Source organism: Aythya fuligula, chromosome 1 (assembly GCF_009819795.1).
Source record: "Aythya fuligula isolate bAytFul2 chromosome 1, bAytFul2.pri, whole genome shotgun sequence".
In the NCBI taxonomy this organism is placed as follows: Eukaryota; Metazoa; Chordata; class Aves; order Anseriformes; family Anatidae; genus Aythya; species Aythya fuligula.
Window position 1 is genome coordinate 70,014,983 of NC_045559.1, and position 18,838 is coordinate 70,033,820.

The 18,838-nt window shown below is 37.2% G+C and overlaps 1 protein-coding gene across 1 annotated transcript in view; it reads left to right on the forward strand.

Moving 5' to 3' along the window:
• Nucleotides 1-18,838, forward strand: part of LOC116487934 (potassium voltage-gated channel subfamily KQT member 1-like) — a 318,679-nt gene that overhangs the window by 51,573 nt on the left and 248,268 nt on the right. Inside the window, 5 exon segments of the mRNA XM_032185222.1 lie at nucleotides 1,148-1,210; nucleotides 1,212-1,279; nucleotides 3,695-3,775; nucleotides 10,265-10,361; nucleotides 13,686-13,826. Coding sequence (XP_032041113.1) covers nucleotides 1,148-1,210; nucleotides 1,212-1,279; nucleotides 3,695-3,775; nucleotides 10,265-10,361; nucleotides 13,686-13,826 — 450 coding nt within the window.

An 18,838-nucleotide genomic window follows, 5' to 3' on the forward strand; every position in this document is an offset into this window, starting at 1 on the left:
TGAACAGAGATTGTGCATATTTTTCTTGCTTCTCATTCCAGGCAAAACAAGGAGGTAGAAGTGAATACAGAAATGCTATAACCTAACTTTGTGCAAAAAAACCAGAACTGGAGTTAGGGTTTGTATAATAATTTAGAGTTGTTTCTTAACCTGTTTACTAGCTTTGAAATATTTTGGTGCCTTTTCAGCCATTCAGAGGCATCAGTTCTAAAGATACTCAGTATTGTTATTCAGATGGCATTTGTGATTTAAGTGTATTCACTCTAGGGGTGCTTTAGATTTCCCCAGGTGCAGATTGCAAACATATTTAAGTTAAAACAAAAATATTTTCCAAAGCTTTAATTTATATAGTAGGTGTTTCGTGACTCTGAGTTACTGGATATAGTTTGGGTTGGAACAAATCCTAGAAGCTGTGTTTTGGTTGTGGTAACATATTGCAATGGTGGAGGAAAACAAGGAAGGAAAGGAAGGAAAGAACAAAGATCTCAACAAATCCATCCATGTTGTGATCCTCTACTGTTTTCTTTAGAAGTACTTGAACTATACTGGCTTTTGGTTATGCATAACTGCTTTGTAATAAATGGAAAGCAATATTACCTGCTGAAGAGAGAAAGAAAATATTAACATATAGATCATTAATTTGTTTTTGAAAATAGACAACTTATAATATTCAAAAGTTGTCATTACACTTTCTGTTTTTATATTTATATATTTATATTTATGCGTGCTGTTTCCAGGGTGTGGCAATGTTTCATAAACTTCCTAGTTTTAGGCATGATATCCTTGGAGTCTCAATTCCTTTATTTTTATTTATTTATTTATTTATTTTTAAAGATCAATAAAGAAATAAGAGTATTGTGTTTTTTCCCTGTAATATAATGATGGAATGAAACTTAAACTATTCTTTTATTCATATGAATCACATTCAGGAAACAGTTTACATCTCCCTTTAACATACTGGCCAGCATATAAAAATATAACTAGATAAAGCACATTCCTTTTTTAATGCAGTGTTGCTTTCATCTTCCACAAGCTATTTTTATTAGTTGTAGGAAATAAATTATATGTGCAAACTAAAAAAAGAGCAAACAACAAAAACACACACAAAAAACAACACTAATATTTTGTTCTTTAAATTCTTATATAGGAAAATAGTTCTGGTTTGGTGTTTTTTGGTGCTGAATATGTGGTCCGATTGTGGTCTGCAGGCTTGCAGGAGTAAATATGTTGGCTTCCAGGGAAGAATACGTTTTGCCAGAAAAGCCAATATCGATTATAGGTAAGATTTAAAACTTTTTTTTTTTTTTTTTTTTTTTTTTTTTTAATTTTAACTTTTATCTCATCTTTTATTTTTATCTTATTATCATCCAGTTTTAAGTAGAGATGTCCAACTACTGTAGAGACCATATTGCAAATCTGAGCTGTTTCAAGAAACATATCTTATTTGTGAGCCCTACGCAATTTTTTCTTACTTGGATTGATAAAACTGAACGCTTAACATATGTCTGTGAGACGCAGGCAGGCCCTCAGTTTAAGAAAGGCAAAATTCATAAAGCAAAGAAATCCTTATTAAACCTACAGGTGTAATTGGGAAAAAAAAAAAAAACAGAAAAAGTTTTTTGTCCTGAGGTCTGATGTAGAAAGCAGACAGAAAGGTAAGTACAAATTGGAGAAAAAATGAAAATGTGCAAAGTGTAACTTGGGAAAATTGCCCTAAAGTCAAGCAGTTTGAGGTGGTTAGCATCTCTGAAGTAGGAGAGAGTTTAGGGAAGAGGTAGCTAACAATATGTGGAACAATGACAGAGTAATAAAAGTTGGTGTGTGGGCAAAGTTGCAGTAGATCATAAATAAGCTTTTTTGTTTTGTATCTGTGATTTTATATAAACTCCAGCAGAGCTGTGAATTATATAACTCAACATCAACATCATCAGATTTTAAGTAGACAAAAGTGGGAGGAGTGAAAAGGGGATGAGAATGGGCTGATGGTGCCTTAACCATCTGCAACTTTATGAAACTCGATTGCAAAAGCTTAGAAACATGTTCTATTGTACATCTGGACGGTGATAGTGAATAATGTGATGAGATATTGTACTCAATTTTTGGTTTATTGAGAAATAGTGTTCAATTACATATAAATAAATTCTGCTGCTTCTAGAGCTGTTCTAGTTTTGTGATCTAACATGAAATGTTCTTAGTAAGTATATTAGAGTACACAGGTGCAGCAAAAAATATGTCAGTCCCATTTCACTGTGACTTTCAACTTGACACTATTTCTGTATAATAGTATTGTGCATTTACTGTAGTAAAACATTAAGATTTGTGTAGCCCTTGGAGAAGATACAGTGTCTTTTGTTAATAAAAACTGGGAATGACTACAGCTGGTTTTTGCATCCAAAATAATCAGTAATACTTTTAACATTTAAAATTCCCCTAAGAATAAAATACATTTAAAGCTAAGATTTACTTTTATATCTCAAATACAGATGGAACTGTTGTCTGCATGTATATTAATCCAAGTGGATAAATTTGGGGAAATACATTTGTCTTGAATGATAGAATCATACTTGACTCATCCTATCATTTTCAGAACCAATAATGAATAAAACACGAACACAAGAAAAATAAATGAAAGTATCAGAGCAAAATGTAAAAAGTGAAGGTATTCATTTTATATTTTAAATCAGTATGAAAGCATTTATTTTAACATCATCAAACATAACATTGCTTTGATATCAGAGAATTCTTTTCCCCTTATTCTGTGTACATTTGCTCCCCATTTATAATACAATTATTTATTTTCTTGTCAGAATTAGAAGGGAAGCACTTAGATTCTCTAAAAGGGGGGTACCACAGAAATGCATCATAAGAAAATTAGAAAAATGTTCCCTTTCAGAATAACGATTAGAGTAGGATTAAATAAACTTGTTCACCGAATTAGGAAAACAGGAAAATATTTAAAGGTTGTTGATGCTGTGAACACAAATCCATCATTTGCATTGTATGATGCTGGATAGTGTGTAAACTGTGGAGTTTGTGGAAAAAAATGAGAACTGTGGGAACAATTATCATTTTTTTTCATAACGTTAAAGACCTGTACCACAAAGTAAACCAACAACAGCTCTGACTTCTTGTGCAACCTTTGTTCTGACAGTTCTGTAAACTTTGAAATCTTGGCTTTACAGCTTTAATACAATTTTTAAACTACAAGTTTGTGTATCTGCTTGTGCCATCTGTCTGTACGCTTTTCATAAATGGTGGGAAACAAATTCCTTGTTTTCCCTCTTAAGTCAAGAGCCTTGAGCCAAAACGTGGATTCATTTTTATGATGTAAATATGCCTTTCCTTTATTGTTTTCATGGAAAGCTGCCTGATTTGTTCTGTCAGGATCACTAAAACTTCTGTTATTAAATTAATTATGAAAGAACTTGTAGTTGTTCTTTCTTTGCTCTTGTGCTCTTTTTCTTCTCTCTCTCTCTCTCTCTTTTTTTTTTTTCTTTTTTTTTTTTTTTTTTTTTAATGGGGGTGGGGGTGTTTTTAATTATTACATTAAATTACTGCCCACCAAATTGCAGCTAACTTCATTTCTTTCCTCAGCCTATATTCATTTATCCATTGTGTGTTTCAGTGCTGAGAGCTAACATTTAATACATTCTTTCATCTTTTTTTTTTTTTTTTTTTTTTTTTTTTTTTACAGATCCTAATTGTGTGTAATAGCCTCAATTATTGTTTTGAGCATAGGATCTAATGGGCAGGTGTTTGCCACCTCTGCAATAAGGTATGTTCTTCTAGTGACTTGCAGATCTTCACAACAACACAGACCATAAATCTAATATAGGAAAAGTTGTTATAATGAAACACTGAGCAGCAGAAGATTGCGTTATTGTTTGATCACTGCTATGGGTAACAGGAGTGCAGAAACAAGGCATATGAAGAATGGTTTGTGAATGCCAAAGCCAAGAGGAAACAACTAAAGAAACATTACATTCTATGTAAAACATCAAACATCTCTCTATGTAAGACAAAAGAGCATTACGGAACATCAGTTTATTTAAGAAGTAATCCAGACAGCACTTAACTCAGTACTTTTTAAGTATGAGTAATTACTTTGTTTTAAACTGTAATTATGCTTTGGTGGATTTGTTTGGCACAAGTAACTCATACCATACATGAACCAGAAACATTTGATGTCTAGTGTGTTTGTTCAGCTTGCATCAAGTACTGCAGACTTGTTCAGGGAAGTAAACTGAGTAAATAGAAGAAAGGGAATGATAAGTGGAGTAGGTGTGTACTTCCCACTCTTTCTAACGTAACTTGCAAGATGTACTGCATTTTCTGTTACAAACCTCTGATTTCCCCTGCAGTCTGATCACTGGGATTTATGTACACTAATCTAGCTGTGTAAATAGTGAAGGGAACTATATGTATAAGGTGTTTTTTTTTTAAGTATTCTGTTACCATAGAACATTAATCTTTACATGACAATAAAATCCACACAGGAGAAGAGGAGGGTAAAAGTGAAAATTTTAAGGATTTTGTTGTATTTAACAAACTGTGTAGGAAGGGCTTTAATGAAAACACCTGCTGTGTGTTTATTTACGAATCCAGTTGGCTTTGGGTTCAGTATGTATGTCCTTTCCTGGTGTTAAATTATACAGTCACTGTCCTACAACTCAGGATGCTTTCTACCAGACGTATCTCTGCAGTGATGTTATTGCCCCATTGAAAAATCATCTGGGACAGGCAAGTCTCAGTCTGAAAGGTTCTCTGACAATGCATTCTGTGATGCAAGTAGCTGTTTTGGAATTAAGAAGGAAACATAGAATCGTAGAATCATTAAGGTTAAAAGAGACCTCCAAATATCATCTAGCCCAACCATCCCCCAACCACCAATGTCACCCACTAGACAATGTCCCCAAGCACCACGTCCAACCTTTCCTTAAACACTCCCAGTTAAGGTGACTCCACCACCTCCCTGGACAACCCATTCCAATGCCTGACTACTCTTTCTGAGAAGAAATGTCTCCTCATTTCTAATCTGAACCTTCCCTGGAGCAACTTGAAGCCATTCCCTCTTGTCCTATCGCTAGTTACCTGTGAGAAGAGGCCGACCCCCAGCTCCCCACAACCTCCTTTCAGGTAGCTGTAGAGAGCAATAAGGTCTCCCCTGAGCCTTCTCTTCTCCAGACTAAACAACCCCAGTTCCCTCAGCCACTCCTCAATTTCTTTTTCTTTTCAGAGGAAAGGAAATGGGGTGTGCATATTCAGAGGCTGTGTAACTCAAGTTTTGCCTTCACTATTTTACTCTTTTAAATCTATCCTTGAGAAACTTTCTGTGCCTGTAACACGCATGTAAGAACTTGGCCCGTAGTAACATAATAGATCTTAACATCTTAGATACAATAGAGACAGGAAAATCAAGAACTGCCATTGGGTCAAGCATCAAAAGAGTGTCTAACAATTATACAGGAGAGCTGTGTGACTTTCACCTGTTCCAACATCAGCAATCAATGACGTAAGTCCACTGGTACACACCTTTGGTAGTCTTTTAATTCTTTGTTGACTCCTGTTTAATTATCAGGTATTAAGTGGTTATTTTCAAGTTTTTGAGATAATTAAAACTATAATTCTAATGGCATATCAAAGAAATAAAAAAAAACAAAGTGTAATCAATCATTTATATGTCATTTGATAGTATTATTGTCTTCTTCCCCCATAAATGACAAGAATTTGATCATCTGATTGGCAACTGTGAAAGCTCAGAAAACTTGCTTTGTGAATAAAGGAAATGTTGGATCATTCAGAAGACAGTATGCCTTCTCTGTCTGAGTAACACCAGTGACTGAAGGACATCATCATGCTGAGGGTCTTGACAGTTGATGTAGCCTGGAAGAATGCAGCTAAAGTGGGAATGAAATAAGATGACTGAACTAAAAAATACTACTACTAATAATAATTGGGGATAGCAGAGGTAAAATACTATCACAGAATCACAGAATCACAGAATTTCTAGGTTGGAAGAGACCTCAAGATCATCGAGTCCAACCTCTGACCTAACACCAACAGTCCCCACTAAACCATATCCCTAAGCTCTACATCTAAACGTCTTTTGAAGACTTCCAGGGATGGTGACTCCACCACTTCCCTGGGCAGCCTGTTCCAATGTCTAACAACCCTTTCGGTAAAGAAGTTCTTCCTAAACATCTAACCTAAACTCCCCTGGCGCAACTTAAGCCCATTCCCCCTCGTCCTGTCACCGGGCACGTGGGAGAACAGACCAACCCCCACCTCACTACAGCCTCCTTTAAGGTATCTGTAGAGAGCAATAAGGTCGCCCTTGAGGCCTCCTCTTCTCCAGGTCCTGAACAAGCCCAGCTCCCTCAGCCGCTCCTCGTAGGACTTGTTCTCCAGACCCCTCACCAGCTTCGTTGCCCTTCTCTGCACCCGCTCAAGCACCTCGATGTCCTTCTTGTAGCGAGGGGCCCAAAACTGAACACAGTACCTCGAGGTGCGGCCTCACCAAGAGCTGAGTACAGGGGGACGATCACCTCCCTAGCCCTGCTGGTCACACTGTTTCTGATACAAGCAGGATGCCGTTGGCCTTCTTGGCCACCTGAGCACACTGCTGGCTCATATTCAGCCGACTATCCACCATCACTCCCAGGTCCTTCTCTGCCTGGCAGCTCTCCAACCATTCCTCTCCCAGCCTGTAGCTCTGTTGGGGTTATTGCGCCCCAGGTGCAGGACCCAGCACTTGGCCTTGTTGAACTTCATGCAGTTGGCCTCAGCCCATCGGTGCAGCCTATCCAGATCCTCCTGCAGAGCCTTCCTACCCTCAAGCAGATTGACACACGCACCTAACTTGGTGTCATCTGCAAACTTACTGAGGGTGCACTCAATGCCCTCGTCCAGATCATCAATGAAGATATTAAAGAGGACCGGCCCCAGCACCAAGCCCTGGGGGACGCCACTAGTGACTGGCCTCCAACTGGACTTGACTCCATTCACCACGACTCTTTGGGCCCGGCTATCCAGCCAGTTTCTAACCCAACGAAGCGTGAGCCAGTCCAAGCCAAGAGCAGCCAGTTTCTTGAGGAGAATGCTGTGGGAGACGGTGTCAAAAGCCTTGCTGAAGTCAAGGTAGACCACATCCACAGCCTTTCCCTCATCCACCCAGTGCGTCACTTTATCATAGAAGGAGATCAGGTTCGTCAAGCAGGATCTGCCTTTCATAAACCCATGCTGACTAGGCCTGATCGCCTGCTTGCCCTGCAAGTGCTGCATGATGACTCTCAGGAGGATCTGCTCCATGAGCTTCCCTGGCACTGAGGTCAAACTGACAGGCCTGTAGTTTCCCGGGTCTGCCCTCCGGCCCTCTTGTAGATGGGCATCACATTTGCTAGCCGCCAGTCAACTGGGACCTCCCCCGATCACCAGGACTGCTGATAAATGATGGACAGTGGGTTGGCCAGCTCCTCTGCCAGTTCTCTCAGTACCCTTGGGTGGATCCCATCCGGCCCCATCAACTTGTGCACATCCAAGTGCCATAGCAGGTCACCAACCAGTTCTTCGTGGATAGTGAGGGCCACATCCTGCTCCCCATCCCCTTCCACCAGCTCAGGGTACTGAGTATCCAGAGAACAACCGGTATTGCCGCTAAAGACTGAGGCAAAGAAGGCATTGAGCACCTCTGCCTTTTCCTCATCTCTTGTATCTAAGTTTCCCCCTGCATCCAGTAAAGGATGGAGATTCTCCTTAGTCCTCCTTTTTGTGTTGATGTATTTATAGAAACGTTTTTTGTTATCTTTAACGGCAGTAGCCAGATTGAGCTCCAGATGAGCTTTGGCCTTCCTAATTTTGTCCCTGCACAGCCTCGCTACATCCTTACAGTCCTCCCTAGTGGCCTGCCCACTTTTCCAAAGATTATAAACCCTCTTTTTTCTCCTAAGATCAAGCCACAATTCTCTGTTGAGCCAGGCTGGTCTTCTTCCCCGCCAGCTCGTCTTTGGGCACGTGGGGACAGACCATTCCTGTGCCATTAAGATTTCCCTCTTGAAGAGCACCCAGCCTTCCTGGACGCCTCTGCCCTTCAGAACCGCCTCCCAAGGGACTCCACCAACTAGTGTCCTGAGCAGCACAAAGTCAGCCCTCCAAAAGTCCAATACAGTGGTTTTACTGGTCCCCTTCCTGGCCTCACCAAGAATAGAGAACTCCACCATTTCGTGGTCACTCTGCCCAAGACAGCTCCCAACAATCACATCCTCCACCAGTCCTTCTCTGTTTGTGAAGAGAAGGTCTAGCGGGGCACCACCCCTGGTAGGTTCACTAATCAGCTGCGTCAGGAAGCTATCTTCCACGCTCTCCAGAAACCTCCTAGACTGCTTTCTCAGGGCTGTGTTGTGCTTCCAGGATATGTCAGGGAAGTTGAAGTCCCCCACGAGTACAAGAGCTGACGATTTCGCAACTTCTGTCAGCTGCCTGTAGAACTCCTCATCCGTCTCCTCATCCTGGTTCGGCAGTCTATAGCAGACCCCGACGAGGACACTAGCCTTGTTGTCCCTGCCGATCCTAACCCAAAGGGACTCGACCTTGTCATTCCCAGCCTCGAGTTCTACAACATCAAAAGATTCTGTAATACAGAGAGCCACACCACCACCCCTTCTGTGCTGCCTGTCCCTTCTAAAGAGCTTATAGCCAGGCATTGCAGCACTCCAGTCATGAGACTGGTCCCACCACGTCTCCGTGATGGCAACCAAGTCGTAGCCTGCCTGCTGCACGATGGCTTCCAGCTCCTCCTGTTTGTTACCCATGCTGCGTGCATTGGTGTAGATGCACTTCAGCTGGGCCATTGCCTTATCCTCCGGCCTTGCCATCGTTCCCCCTGGCACAGCCCCAACAATCCTAGCTTCAGCCCCATCCCCCTTCCTACCTAGTTTAAAGCCCTCTCAATGAGCCCTGCCAGCTCCTGGCCCAGGATCCTTTTTCCCCTAAAAGATAGGGACCCGTCTGCGGCCATCAGGCCAGGTGCTGAGTAAAGTGCCCCATGATCAAAAAACCCAAGATTTCTGCGTTGGCACCAGTCCCGGAGCCACATGTTTAACAGGTGGGCTTTCCGTGTCCTCTCTGTACCCCTCCCTGCCACCGTAGGGATGGACGAAAACACCACCTGCACTCCCGCTCCATCCACTAACCGACCCAGTCCCCTAAAGTCTCGTTTGATAGCCTTCAGGCTTCTCTCTTCAATGCTGTCACTGCCCGCCTGGACTATCAAAAGAGGGTAATAGTCAGAGGGGCATACCAGGTTGGGAAGCTTCCTGGCAACGTCCCTGACCCTGGCCCCAGGGAGGCAGCAGACTTCCCTACGGGTAGGGTCAGGCTGACAAATAGGGCCCTCTGTTCCCCTAAGAATAGAGTCTCCAACAACAATAACCCTCCTGTCTTTCTTGATGGAGGCAGTCCTGAGGCGTGGAAAATTTTGAAATATATATATTTCAAATATATTCAAAAATATAAAAAAACTATAAAACTATATAAAAAAATAAAAAAACTATATTGAAAAATTTTCAGATAGGTGAATTCAACATCCTTTTCTACTATTTACTATTTTGTTTCAATGATAAGATAGTAAAACAAGGGCAGGAAAATGAAGTTCATTGCAAAAAGTGTCAGTAGAAGGAAATACTTTGATTGAATAGATTTGTTGAAGACCCATGCTGATAATTATTTTTCTTTAGCTGAAAATGTTCAAAGTTTATGCTTCAGTTATTTTCCTAAAATCATCTATCTATTTCCAGTAAGATGGTTTCTATTACTTAACATGAAGGACTTCAGGAGTAGAATATGTTTAGTTCACATTCTGCTTTTGGCAACTAGAGGAAAATGTTTTCTCATATTTATATTAGTAAAGTTTGAAGCACTAGTTTTGCTTGGAAAGAAAGATTTGAGAATCATATTTAGGTAAACAATGTTAGGTTTCCTTCAAGTTTTAAAGTATATATTTCAGAAATTTCTTGCCTTTTTTTTTTTTTTTTTTTTTTTAATTGTTGTACAAGTCTATATTTCTGAATATACATGTATTTGCACAGAATGTAATGAGATCTCAACATGTTGTCTACTGAGGCTTCCTCTAGTCTAAGATGCTATCTTACTGGGGTCAATACCTTTGTCTTAATTTTTCTGTATGTTAGTGAACATAGTCAATTCTGTATAGGCACAAAAGTGTTGATCTCAATCACTGTTTCAATTTAATGTCCTATTTTTCTTACAGGGGAATCCGGTTTCTCCAGATACTTCGCATGCTTCATGTAGATCGACAGGGAGGCACTTGGAGACTACTAGGATCAGTTGTTTTCATACATCGTCAGGTACTAGATCTTTAAAGATCCCCTGCCTTTTGTTTACTCCAGTATATCTTTTCATGGACTTAAGAACATAGTCTGGTTTAAATTAACACTTCTCGCAAGAGGAAAAATACTTTAAAAGACCAACATGTGTTTCTACTTTTAAAATGGGAACACTGTTCTTTACTTCAAGTCAGTGGTTAGCAGTGCATCGGCATCAGCTTTTTTTTTTTTTTTTTGAAATTAATTGCTATACTCTTTTATCTTGTCCTTCAGTATAATTTATTATATTCAGTTATGAACGCTGTCTTTCATATTGCAAATACTGTCCACGGTCTTCACATCTTAGATTGGTTGTTCTGTGGAAAAAAATATATATATGTGGAAGTACTTTGATTGAACAAAGTTATTTAAATCATCCTCTTCTGTCTGAATAAGGACATTTCTAATTCATTCTATAAAAAATTATACTATGTTGTGATAATATGACAGGAAAGCAATGATTTAAGCAGATAGACAGTTAAACACAGGTAAACATGGCTGTAAATAGTTCTTTGTCTGCCAAAGTTTGGAAACAGTTATTCTGTATGAATGTTCACTAAAGTTTAAAAGCTTAAATGTTTTAGTTCAGACTTTTAAAATGACTGGCTTTTTGATGTTTTATGGAGCTGACCATAATGTTTATTATATAGACATGTTAATAAAGTTTTATCAGTAACCTTTAAATTGCACACCATATTATACCTGGGAGGGCTACTACTGTGCTATAATTTTTCACATCAGACTTCTAAGGGTGGTTCATAACTTGCTCCTTATGAGTGTAGATTTATTCCTCAGATATTGACAAATAATTATAGATTTCCACAGACATTCTTTCATTTGCTTCATTCTGTATGTAGAAAATTACCTTTTTTTTTTTTTTTTTTTTTTTTTTTTAGTGTTATGGGGCAGAGAATGTGAGGTACTTAACCCAAAAGAATTATGTTATGTTCCTTTAATTCCTTTTATTTTTCTTTCCAGTAGTGTAGGAAATTTTATGCACTTATGAAGCCATTGATGCACATAGAGGTTTTGATTTAAAATAATCTTTTAAAAATGCTTTAGCATAAAATCTACTTTTGTCCTGTACAACAGGATGAATTTTAATGCCCTATGACTGTGTAGTCTTCATTTACTGTGGTCACACTGCCTAGATATCTAACTAGGGCAGAACTTGAATCCAAATATATGTTCTCAACTTTTGCTAATTTTAGTGACAGAGGTGTTTGAGAATACTCTTCTTCCATGGGTATTAAAATTTTTAGTCAAGAATCTTGAAATACCATCTCCTAATTATAATATAAGTCTTAAATGTCACAAATACTAGTTCAACGGTTTGAAGAGAAAAACAAAAACAAAAACAAACAAACAAACAAACAAACAAAAAACACAAAACAAAAAACAACAAACTAAATGAAAACAAAAAAACTTGAACTGAATTATAAATAAATGCACCTGAGGTTCTGTGAATCCAGTGTCTGTGATGATATATAAAACTCTACAGATCTGTAGAAAGTATCAAAACAGATCACCCATTAACACATAAAATAAAAATAAAAATAAAATAAAAATAATATACACAGTTCTGTATTGACATTGGGCAAGTGTAACCGAAACTGTAGGATGGTATAAAATGGAATGAAAAATGGAACCTTTATCCCTGTCCAGATTCTGAAAGATTATTTTTTTTAAAGAAAACCAACAAAAACACCTCATGATTTTTCTTTACAGACAGAGTACAAGGTCCTCATTTATTTGTTGAGTTTGGTTTCAAAACCAAAATAATAGGACTCTAAATCCTTAAACAATATGAAAAAATAAATTCACATCTTTGTGAATTGTGAAAATAACAAGCACTTGGACCTCTGTGGACCCAGAAGAGATTACTAAATTTTCCACAAATGCTTTCCATATGTTTTGGAATTTTTCATATAGCTGTATTAGCTCACTCAGGCCCAATTTGGCTAGGGTGCTCTTCTATTTTCAGCAGGTTGAGCTTATGTGAACATTTCTTGCCAAAAGCAACAAAACATGAGTCAATATCATATGTGGTGATGGAAAGACATGGAAAAATCATGCAGCTTACTGAAAAATGAAGGTAGCCAATCAAGCACCAGCTTATGAGTATCTCTAGGAGTTTTATTTATTCCTTACCTTGTTTTGTGTGCTGTTCTACTGCTTTCAGGAGGGGGTTAGTGATGAGCTGTGGTTTTGTGGTTTTCTTGTATTTTTTCTAAGTGCTAATTTTATTTTGTTTGGGACTCACTGTAACTGAACATATAAATTTGTGTAATTTACAAAAATATGTTGACTTCAGTCTCTCAATATTCAAATTCACTGATGTGCACATGTGCATTTTATTTCTGTTGTTTCCTTTGCATATATATATATACATATATACATGAACGTCTGTGCTGAAAACAGTAACTTGTATTAGGCCATGCTCTACATTGCTAAGTTCTTATCTGTTAAAAATTCATATCAACTTGAAGTTCTAAGGTCTGATTTCTACAAAATATTCTCTTATATTAGATCATATATCAGTTCATACTATTTGGTATTGGTAGATTCCGTCCCATCCATATGTTTGAAATATGCACTATTTTAAAATCTATGCTGTCTCTTAAATACAGTGTGTATTAGATTGCTGTCACTGATCTTAATAATTAAGTATGGGTGTGTAGTAATTTGTTCTGGTATATATATATGTGTTACCTTCAGTGACATTTAGAATGAGTCTAAGACAACTACATTTGGATCCTTGTTTCTTAGGATAACACTGATAAATGCAACAAGTCAGTCTTATGGTCAGTCTTATGCAATCAAAATATAGGATGTACAAGTTGCTTTCTTAGATGTGGTCACAATCAGAAGAACATGGCCTTCGAGTCATAACAGTTATTTTACAATAGTGTTCATGAAATGTATTTCTAAAGCAGCGCTTTACTATTTCTAATATGTATTAACATTTGCTATTCTGAGTGGACAATTAAATGGAACAATTCCCATTCAACCCCATTTAAAGGACATGAAACAGGACAGATGTCCTGCCCTACATTTAGCAGTACAAATGACTGTGTAAATGATGGCTTCTTCTTGCTTTTTCAATCTGACATAAATAGAAAACAAAACATTGGCTTACATGTTTTACTGGAAGCAAATTTCATACCTGAAATGAAACATGAATTTTTCTATCATGATGAAAACAAACAAACAAACAAAAAAAAAAAACACAGATATTTATAATGTTTTTTAATAGATAATATATGATTTAAACCTTATGTACTAATTTATTTTCTCTTTTAATAGGAACTTATAACTACATTGTACATTGGATTCTTGGGATTAATCTTTTCATCCTATTTTGTTTATCTTGCTGAGAAGGATGCAGTTGATGAGGATGGAAAGACAGGTTTCTCCAGCTATGCTGATGCCCTTTGGTGGGGTGTGGTAAGTCTTTATCAGAAAAATATGTACTCAAACTAAATGTGCAAGATTTTCTGTTGAAATTGTGACCATTTTCTCTTTTTCAAAAATCACATTTGTGTAAGGAACACACTTGTGTAGGGAAGCTTGGCACCTTTTCAAAAAGGATACCAGGAAAATAATGGGAAAATAATGTAATAAATGCAATTAACTTATTTTGGTGTTTGATACCAAGTCTTTAGCTAACTAGCCTTGAAAGCATACAAATGGAAAACATATATATATATATAAATAAAATTTAAATCCTTGTTTCAAAAAGAGTGTAAGTACTCCTTGAATCCTACACCACTTTTAAACTCCATTAAATGTTCTGCAAAAGGTTCATAACTTTTAAAAGAATATTCTGTTTGTGGAAGCTTGACTCTAATTTTTAATTTTTGGATCTCTTTGTTCTCTTTGTCTTAGTAATAGCACAGACTTTGATGCAGGTTACAAGTTACTGTGTTTTGAATGATTCCATGATTAACAGTTATGATAAATAACTCCATCAAAAGCAACAGACAAATCTCAAATTTATCAGCTACTTTGGACAGCAGTCATGATCAGTGTTAATCTTTGGTTAAATAATGATAATAAAGAATAATATGAAGGATGAAATGGAATTATGAGAGCAATGTGATAATTATTGTTATGCATGCCAAGAATCAGGTGAAAGGGGAATAGATAGTTATAAACAGAATAAGAAACACTCCCTTCATATGGCTCTTCACATCATATTTCTTACTATGAGTCATGCTTTTCTTCCTTGTTAGCTGTTGCACAAACCATTTCTGCTCTTGTGGTCCATTTTACCACTAGAGAACCTTATATGTTTTATGAGATGGCCATCTCATTATAACAAACCCAAAAAGATTCATCACAGTGCTAGTGACAAAGAAAAATGAGAAGACTAGAACAGATGAAGAGCCACCATCCCTCAGAGAGAGAGTTTCAAGGTTGATTTGAAATGTAATAAACTGGATTTGTTCTTAGATGACAGACTTGAAAAATAACAATATACTTATTAGACAATAAACCAATTGTTTATCTGAATACAAATAAACTGATGAGTAAGTCTGGGAAGAAAGACACAACGTTCCTAATAGATGTATGTTTCTAATCCTTAACTTGGATGCTGTGTAAGCCTCTACTTCAGTGAAGTATACAGAAATATATATTATATTACATGTACCCTGAATTACACTTTATAAATGGTTCAGTATAAAAATCTGTTAAGCTTTAAATTCCTGACATTAGGTTGTCAGATAGTCATTTCTTTTGTAGAGTATCCCTGATACCTATGCAAAAGAGTACACACTAAAAAAGGTTCTATTAAAAAAGAAAAAATCCATTAAATGGCCAGATGGACCTAATTATCTGACCTAGTGGGAAAAGAACAAAACCATGGAATAACTCGTAGAAGAATCACTTGTTAAACTCCTATACAGACATATGACAAAATTTTCAGTAAAACATAAAGCCCCATGGTTATAAACATGATAACCTCTAACTAATGGAAGAAGGGAATCTATATCCCAGAAGCACAGATTGTTGTATTTTAAAAGCAAAAGTAAACTATTAGAGTATAATTGATGTTATGGAAGACACCCCACGTCTACTTTAAGAAAACAAACCTGTAAACAGGCTCATGACTGTAGTAGAATGCAGTGGAATGCAGCTACTCTTCCTGTTACCAATGATATAGCTGAACTGCCTGCAAAGTACCTAAATTAAAAGTGGAGCTGCTTGTGGGAACTTTAGCAGCATTAGGGCTCCCATGAAAGTCTGAACTCATTCAGATAAATCTATGTGAAATATCTCATGATTTTTTTCTTTCATAGTAAAGTTACAAAGAGCTTTGTAGCACCATGTGAATTAGGATGAGAGCAATGAAAGAAATGGATTGCATATAGTTTATTAACAAAAAAGTCTTAATTTAATGTGTGATCATTAAAGTATGGTGATTCATGTTTGCTCTGCAATATGTACTTTCTAGGGCTGTAGCTACAAAAGGCCAGAAATGACCAAATTTAGATCCAAGTAGGTTGAAAGAGGAACCCCTTGCTAGGGGAGCTGAGGGGAGCTAGGTAAAGTGAAAAACAAACAAACAAAAAAAGGATTTTCAGCAATCATTTTTGTGAACTATGTTTTTTAACACCTAGTTAAGTCAAAGTGAACGCATGCATGGATTATTCCTTCATGTAACAAAACTTCCATGTGAAGCAAATGCACTTTTTTTTTTTTTTTACCCTTTCCTCCTTTCATTTATTTATTTAACCCTCAGTGTCCTGCACCTACTTTATGAATTGTATTGAATATGGATATGGACTAAAAAACATTTTATAAAAACCAGAAGCTATAGCCTAGATTCGAGTAAAGAGTACAAAATTAAGGAGGAAAAAAAAAAAAAAAAAAAAAAAAAAAAAAACAACAAGGACATGTTTATACATATTTTATTAACATTTTGGACTTAAGGAATTTACAAGAGAGTTCAATTGTCATCATCAAGAAAGTATAAAACATGCATTACTATACCTTGCTGAGGTAGGTGGCTTGGAATCTCTATTTGAAAGTGTAGATTTATGCTTTGCAAAGTGTTCATTGGGTTTTGTTGTTGTTTTCCAAAACTTGACTTGTTTTGTGTAACAGCACGATAAAATCAGCTTTGTCTCTCTGTAACTGTGTGAGGCACATGAAGAACACTGTTTGAATTGTTTAAGCTTTCCAGACATCTAAGCCTCCTCAGCACTAGTGAGTCACGGTGCAGGTGCAGTTCACAGCTGGAAACAGTGACAAAGGACAAAGTGAATCAGTTTCTTTTTCTTTTCAAATCTTCTGTAACGTAGAAACACAGATGTGGAGTTACTAGGGGGTGAAATTTGATTTCACTTTTGCCTTTCAAAACTTAACCACAGGAAAAAAATAATCTTGCTAGCAAGTATTTGAAAGTCTAATGTGTCAAAAACCACAGAGTGTATTATGGGTAACATTTTGCTTTGAGTAGAAAGTGCAAGCTTGCTGAACTTGATACAAATGACCTGAGAGGTTTAAATATGAAGAAAAGGGAAAATAAGGAATGAAAGAGAGTTGGAATCAAATGCTAACAAGGTTCACCCGCTCCAGTTAAATGCAAGGTGGTTTCACCTAGATTTGGCAGATGTGCAGATTAAACTGCAGACATATCAAAGGCTTGTGGTGTTTTATATGAAACTATTTTCAGAAGTTATTGTATGTTAGAGCAAATGCTGAAGCATTTCTAATAGAACTGTCAGCCTGCCAGAGTTGTAACCCATGTCACAGTATTTTTTCCGTCCTTTCAGAATATTTTTCTTGAAGAAATAAGGACATGTTGGTCCCTCCATTCTTGCCTCTTGATGTTGGTAAAACTTATTGCTTTTGCTACAAATGTGACTGTTCTATACAATTGAACTTGAGTTAAATAGTGTCTCCAGTAAAACATTGTTAACTGGCAGAGGTCCTTGGGAACAATTGCTCAGAATTTCCAGTAGTAAATTTCTATACCAGAGGTGGTGGTCTGAACCCCTTTATTTTTAATACTTTTTTTTTTTTTAATGTGTGCAGTTCTGGTTCTTCAAGCTTCAGGACACCTGCCTGTCTTAAAGCATGTGAGAAGCTGTGTTGTCTTCTACTAAATTAGAGTTCTTGCGTTTTTGAAGTGTAAATGTATGTTTTCAGAGGCTGCATTAGAGCATGTGCATACCAGCTGGAATGTGCCATAGGAAATCTGTGTTAAGAAGCAGGTGTCAAAGCCTAGTTATTAAACATTCTCTGGGCAAATAACTAATAAATTCTGGATGTACAAGGAAAAAGAAATCTGACTGTGATTAAGAAACACAGAGCATTATATTATCTATAATCCTTTCCACATACTTCAATGCACTAACTAGATTACCAAGAAGGAACCCTCTTAAGGTAGCAAGGGAGAAACTTTCTGAGACATGTTCAGGCACCTGCAGGAATCTGCAAGCCAAATGCATACCTCCTAGAGAGATGAAAAACAATATTTTCTGTGGTTATGGTTTTCATGCTATCTTCCATAGTAACACTAAGACAGCTCAACATTACTGCAGTTTGTTTTTATGTCCTCAGTGCTGGAAAACTCAAACACACAGAGACACAGACACACACACACAAACAAACAAACAAAAAACAAAGCAAAATAGAACAAAGAGACAAGAAGACTTTCATAAGTAAGAGGAGGAAAAGGAAGGAAAAATCCTAGACTTGAAGGGGTCATTCAGGTGCACTGAGGAGCTGAAAAGCCATTAAAGAAACACTATTTTAAAACCCTCCACTCTCTGCTGACACATACTGTGTTTCGAAGTTTTAGGGGGTATGCTTTATTTCTGGGGGCTGGCAAACTCATCTGTTTGTACTGCTGGTAGTATGCAGTGGCTGAGTCATTTCATGGGCAAGCCACACTATGTCTGGACAAACACCTGACAAGACAGGGTTCCTGCTGAGAGCAGCCTGCAGTTCAAGGTAATAATATTCATTAGAGGATACAGATACTACAAAGTTAACTTCATCAAATGAGAAATTCATGGTGAATAAACACAAGTCTGATTTTTTTTTGAACTTGGAAAATTTCAATTTGATAGTAATTAGTTATTTTTCCCTTCAAATTCTCCTTCCAGCATTCTGCAGAACTGCTGTCAGAGCAGGAGGAAATATATTGTTCCCATGGCTTGATTGTTGATATAAATATATATTTTAATTTCCTCAAAAGCCTATTTGTGAATAATATCTAAGTGTATGTCAGTGACTTTTCCCATAACAGGCGATATTTCCACACCCACTTTTACAGTCAGTGTAGATTTATATGTCTCTTTTATGTCTGTTTTGGCTGTATTTCTGCTACCACTCAGAGCAAAGTGAAGGGAATCAAGTTTAGAGCTGGAGCTGCCAAATAGTAGTACTTTTTGTTTTGTTTTGTTTTGTTTTGTTTTGTTTTCTATTTGAAGCTCTCTCATGTG